We start from the raw sequence: 6,072 nt of genomic DNA, 5'->3' as shown, positions 1-6,072 counted from the left end.
CCTTGGAGATCCCGGTCACCCACCCCCCCACCGTAGGTCCCCCCTCTTAAAGAGCTCTGAGATGGCCCCTGAACCCATCACCCACCGCAAACTAGCCCTTCCCCACAATGACTTCTTCCACCTCCCCCACGCTGCCCACTGGGAACTCTTTCTCCCATCCTGAGTGCTTCCCACTCTTTGGCCTAAGAACCTGCAAATCCTTCACATTCCCCTGGCCTGAAGTTTGAGAGGAGGCATTCCCCCCACCTCAAGTCAATCAGGCAGTTCCTCTGCAGACCCCAAAGCACCCCCGGATGACCACTAGCTTTGTTCTCACCACTCCAAAGCACCCTTGACTTCGAGGTAGTTCTACCACCTCCCCCTCTTCCCCAGAGCCTGAGGCGTAGACTCCATCCCCCCACCCACCCATCACCAACCCGGGCATCGAACCCATCACCCATCACCCCCCATCACCACTGTCAGTCCCGTTGTCTACTCAGTGATGTTCTGAGCCTCACAATGGGTCCTGCAGAGTTTTCCTTGCCCCCTGTGTAGGCTCCGGGATCTCACCCCTCCCCACTGGGGCATCCTGATTGGAGTGGTGGAGGATTGGGGTCCCATGGGAAGGACCTATGGGAAGCAGGCCCTTGTCTGGTGGGGCCTTGGGTGTCTGGCCTTGGAACCTCTGAAGCCTCATTCTCCTGCTCCCCCATCAAGACCTGGGTCCACCCTCCCCAGAAGCCTCTAATGACCTCCAGGAGAGATGAATCAGCTTCCACTAGGCTGCCGTGGCGGTGACATCACTTTGAAGCCAGGATGAGTCTGTCTCACCACTCCCCAAAGGAAGGAGCAGGGCCCTAATCATTTCTGTCAGCCATCAGCCCTGGGAAGAATGGAGAGAATGGGCTTGGGAGTCATATCCACTCGGGCTTGAATCCTGGCTTTTCCTGCTCACTCAGCCATGTGATTTTGTGTCTCCATGAACCTTAGCTTCCATATCTTAAAAATGGGGTAATTCCTGCTTTACACAGTGGCTGAGAGGAGTAAGAGGTGCCTCACCATTAGTCATCACTCATAAATTCTAACTTGATACCCAGTGCCTGATAACAATGCAGTAAAATGGATTGTAAACGTTTTGTTACCCAGCTTGTCTCCTGGACTTTTTGAGTAAACTATGGAGGAAAGACACTGATTTGGGGAATCCTTCCTCCTCAGGACTTCCCTGGTGGCTCAGACAGTAAAGCGTCTGTCTACAATGTGAGAGACCTGGGTTCGATCCCTGGTTTGGGAAGATTCCCTGGAGAAGGAAATGACAACCCTCTCCAGTACTCCGTCCAGAAAATCCCATGGACGGAGGAGCTTGGTGCAGGCTACTATCCATGGGGTCGCAAAGAGTTTGGCATGACTGAGCAACTTCACTTTCTTTCACTTTCTTCCTCAAAGGTTCACTGAGTTCCAGCCCAGAATACAATTATGACTCAGGGTGGGGCACCCCAGGTGGCCCACCTGGGGGAACCTCACACCCTAGATCTGTAACAAGACTGGAAGGCCACCATCTTTGCCCAGAACACAGACTCTTAGGTTACCTAGGAAAGGGCCGCTGTGAGCCAGGCTGCCTGGCCAGCCCTCTTGGCCCCTCACCAGCCTTTCCCTGCCACCTCCGGCCCTGTCGCTGTGGGAAAGCAACTCTAAGAAAGGAGGGTTCCAGGTATTCTCACTAAATCAGAGACCTGGGCTCAGGACTCTGATACCAGCACCCTCCTTGGCCTTCAAAGACCACCAGTATTCTTCATTAAAACCCAGGAGGGATTATATCCTGTCCTCACCGGCCTAAAGGGCTCCCTTCAAGTCCCTGAAGACAGCTTCAGATCTAACCTTGATCCCATTGCCATGATAATAGCTCACCCAGCCCAGACTCTGGGTCCTAATTAGCCTTTGTAGGGTTTATAAACTCATTATCTGAGTCAGCTCACCATGATAGGAAGTAAGGGCCTGCATGACCACAGCCCAGACAACTCACCCCTCTGAACCCCAATTTCTTACCCTATAAAATTGACATAATAATCTTTGCCGTGCCTGCATCCCAGGGTTGTGGGTAATCAGGTGAGATAATGAATGTAAAAATGCTATGCAGACTGTCAATCCAGGATTCGGGTGAGAGATGGGACTGTGCTTACAGGTGAGGTCAGAAGCCACAGATAGTTACACAAGTCAGGTCATGGGCCCAAATCATGCCACAATTTCAGGATTAGGACTGAGGGATTTGGGCCCTTCATCTGGTGTATTTATTTTTTTAACTATCCATTAAGTAAATACATTCTCCTTATCAAAAACTTTAAAACAAAATAAAGCTAGAGTTCCTATTTGACTGACTCCCTCAACCCCAGTCCCCTCCTATGATGCAGTCACGGTTGTCAGTTTGAAGCCAAGCCTTCCAAACCTTGTGCATGCTTTTATATTCAAACATGGATCCTACAGATTTTGACCAAGCACCTGCTTCTTGGCTGGGGAGCTCAAGGGGAGGTGGGGTGTTAACAGATCAGGATCCCTGTCCTCATGGAACTAACATTCTAGAGGGCCAGCCAGGCAGGGAACAAGTAAATCAGCGAAGATCATTTCAGATGGTGAAAGGGGCTTAGAAGAAAATAAAGCAAGACAGTGTGACTGAGAACCATGGGAACAGTCAGGGCAGCCAGGGAAGTCCTCCTTGTGGTGGGGACATTTGAGCTGAGTGATACCCATCCCCCTAAGAAAGCAAGTCAAATGCAAGCCAGTGAGAGATGTCACTGCAGGTAGTTTGACTTCTTCTAAAAATTCCCAGTAACAGTGCCGGGCAGGATCTAGGCAGGGAAGCGCTGACTGGTGTGATGAGTGAGACAGACTAGTGAATACTCTTTGTCCAGCATGAGGGGCAAGGGAAAAGGAAGCCCTAAGGAAGAACAGGCGTCTAAGGAGAACCCTGACTAGTCTGGGAAAGGGTGCAATGCTTTTTACTTCCCATTCTTCCTTCCAGCCTGCTTTGCAGGAGGGCTGTGAAGGAGGGAGTGTAAAGGGAGGATGAAAAAAAGCCCAAGGGGTAGGGAGCTAATGTAGACTGAGCACGGATGGGAATGGCTGTGTGAATGCATGACCAGGACCTATAGTTTACATTTAAAATATATATATATTTATTTCATGTATTTGTTTATTTGGCTGCTCTGGGTCTTAGTTGCAGCACTCAGGATCTTCCCAGCGGCGTGCGGACTCGTTAATTATGGCAGATGAACTCTTGGTTGTGGCATGTGGGATCTAATTCCCTGACAAGGAATCAAACTCAGCCCCCCTGCGTTGGGAAGTTGAAATCTTAGCCACCAGGATCACCAGGGAAGTCCCCTAGCTTACATTTATTTTCACATGCAAATCTCAGGGTAAATTTCAGAAAGATGAAGGGGAGAGGAACGGCCATAGAGGGGACCTGGAGCATCTGAGGGGAAAAGAATATCATTGCCTCTGGGGAACCTCTTGTGCTGTGCTTAGTCACTCAGTCATGTCCGAGACTTTGTGACCCCATGGACTTTAGCCCACCAGCCTCCTCTTGTCCACCAGGATTCTCCAGGCAAGAATACTGGAATGGGTTGCCTTGCCCTCCTCCAGGGGATCTTCCCAACCCAGGGATCGAACCCAGGTCTCCCGCATTGGAGGCGGATTCTTTACCGACTGAGCCACCAGGGAAGCCCATATAATATATATATATATATCATATATATTTATGTATATAAATGTATATGTATCTGCATATTTATATATGCAGATACATGGAATTTTAAAACATCAAGAAGAAAGGGAAAAAATCTAACCAAATGCTGTCAGTGGTTCATTCTGGGAGTGAGATAGGAGTGTGGTAGACTCACTTTTTACAAGTCATTATGGTTTGAATTTGTAACAACAGCAGGCGTAACTTCAAAATGACAGCTTAGAGATATAATTCGTATACCATAAAATTCACTCTTGTGAACTGTACAATTCAGCGAGTTTAAGTATATTCACAGAGTTGTGCAACCATTATCATTATTTTATTTAGAATATTTTCATCACCCCAAAACTTGGTACCCATTTAGTACTGACTCCCACTGCCCTTCCCCCAGCCCCTGCCCAGCCCCTGGCGACCAATATTTACTTTCTATGTATTCACCTCCTCCTTGTTGTTGTTCAGTCGCTAAGTCGGGTCTGACTCTTTTTGCAACCCCATGGCATGGACCGCCAGGTCTGCCAGGCTCCTTCTGTCCATGGGATTTCCAAGGCAAGCATACTGGAGTAGGTTTTCATTTCCTTTCCTAAGGAATCTTCCCAATCCAGGAACTGAACTCGAGTCACCTGCGTTGACAGGCAGCTTCTTTACCACTGAGCCACCAGGAAAGCCCTCAAATCCTCTGAAAATGAAAGTGAAGTCGCTCAGTCATGTTCGGCTCTTTGTGACCCCATGGACTATACAGTCCATGGAATTCTCCAGGCCAGAATACTGGAGTGGGTAGCCTTTCCCTTCTCCAGGGGATCCTCCCAACCCAGAGATCGAACCCAGGTCTCCCACATTGCAGGCTCATTCTTTAGCAGCTGAGCCACAAGGGAAGCCTTCAACTCCTCTAGGTACCTCCTATAAGTGGAATCATTCAATATTTGTTGTTGAGTAATGTTTAGATTCTTGCTCCGGTCATAATCTTAACCAGTCACTTGAAAAAACAAGAGAACTTTCCCATACCAACACAACATTATTTGCAGTTTAATTGATGGTGCTAGAAACAAATGGGGCTCGAATTTTAAAATAAAATCAGCCCCAAATGAGCAAGAGGAAATTTGTTCACACAGCACCAGGGCCGCAGAAGATCACTGGAAGACGAGAAATCCAGGTAAGTCAGGTAGAACAAGCATAACTTCATCATGAAAAAGTGAACTGATGACAGAGCAGGACTTTAGGAACTGGGCCATCCCTCCAGTCTAGGCAGCCCAGAGCCCCGGCACCTGTGAGCTTCCAATTCCAGGATTTCATTTTTCTAAGCTTCTCCGACTCCAAGATCCATGTGGGTCTGACCACACTGTACCCCAATCCAGACTGTACCCCAGGCATCAGGGCCCTGCCCAGGCCCTTGGCTCTGAGCTGCTCTCCAGGGGGCAGCCTGGCAGAGCTGCGGACAATAGGAGCATTGTGGGACCTTGGAAGCCGGGGCCTGGGGGCAGCGAGAGGCATGTGGGAAGCTCCGGAGACAGGAGTGGCAGCCGCTTCATAGCTCTCCTCATCCTCAGTGGGCCAGAGGCATGCCCTGATCATGTCAGGACAGCACCCTGCATCCCTGCCCCAGCCAACCTGGGATGAGTCGAGTCCCATAGATTCCCAGCAATGTCTAGGATAGGCAGTTATTCCAAGCCATTCTCCACAGGCCCTACTGCTCCCCACATAGACACATTCTGGAAAATCTGTCTGGGATTGCGCAAGTGAGTTTGCATCCTTACTCCAAAATGAAGCAACTCTGCAGCTGAACCTTCCAGAGTAGAGAGAACCAGAACTGCCCATCACTGGGAGGGTTCTCTCTGAGCCGGGAAATACTTTGCCTTCTGAGTCTGTCCCAGGAAGGGAGACAGGTCAAAGCAGCCACTGAAATATCCAGGCTGGAAAGGACCCCTAGGGAGTATCTAGCAAAGCCCTTCCGAGTATAGGAGACTGGAGCCAAGGAGGGAAGGTGTTCATCTAAGGTGGTAGAGGCCATTGAGGAGAGGCTGGGGCTGAACCCCATCCCCCTGACCGTTGCTCTCCAAGTTACAGACTGCCTGTGAGGTCTCAGCCTGCCACACTGTCCCTCGCCCCTTTTGGCTTCCCCTGAAATGCCTGTTGCTGCTTTTCCAAATCCTACACAGCCATCAAGGTCCAACCTAGATGTCACCTCCTCCCTGAAGGCTTCCCTGATAGACCCAGATAGAAGCCACAACTCCAGGTCTTCTTACAGAATCCCACCCTTGAATTGGCGTACTGCGATTCACACGGTTGCAAAGAGTCGGACACAACTGAGTGACTGAACTGCACTGAAAGGGGATATCCTTGCCAGTATCAGAAAGGACTTTCCA

The 6,072-nt window shown here is 49.7% G+C and overlaps 1 protein-coding gene across 1 annotated transcript in view; it reads right to left on the bottom strand.

The window, feature by feature from the left end:
* The window catches only part of MICALL1 (MICAL-like 1), a 34,508-nt gene extending 29,270 nt beyond the window's left edge, over positions 1-5,238 (bottom strand). The window contains exon 1 of the mRNA XM_010845223.1: positions 5,166-5,238. Coding sequence (XP_010843525.1) covers positions 5,166-5,238 — 73 coding nt within the window. The remainder of the gene's footprint in view (positions 1-5,165) is intronic.
* Between the last annotated feature and the right edge of the window lie 834 nt (positions 5,239-6,072).

Source organism: Bison bison, unplaced genomic scaffold, assembly GCF_000754665.1.
Source record: "Bison bison bison isolate TAMUID 2011002044 unplaced genomic scaffold, Bison_UMD1.0 scf7180017864213, whole genome shotgun sequence".
In the NCBI taxonomy this organism is placed as follows: Eukaryota; Metazoa; Chordata; class Mammalia; order Artiodactyla; family Bovidae; genus Bison; species Bison bison.
The sequence above is the reverse complement of the archived record's forward strand: the minus strand, read 5'-3'. Positions and strand labels throughout refer to the sequence as shown.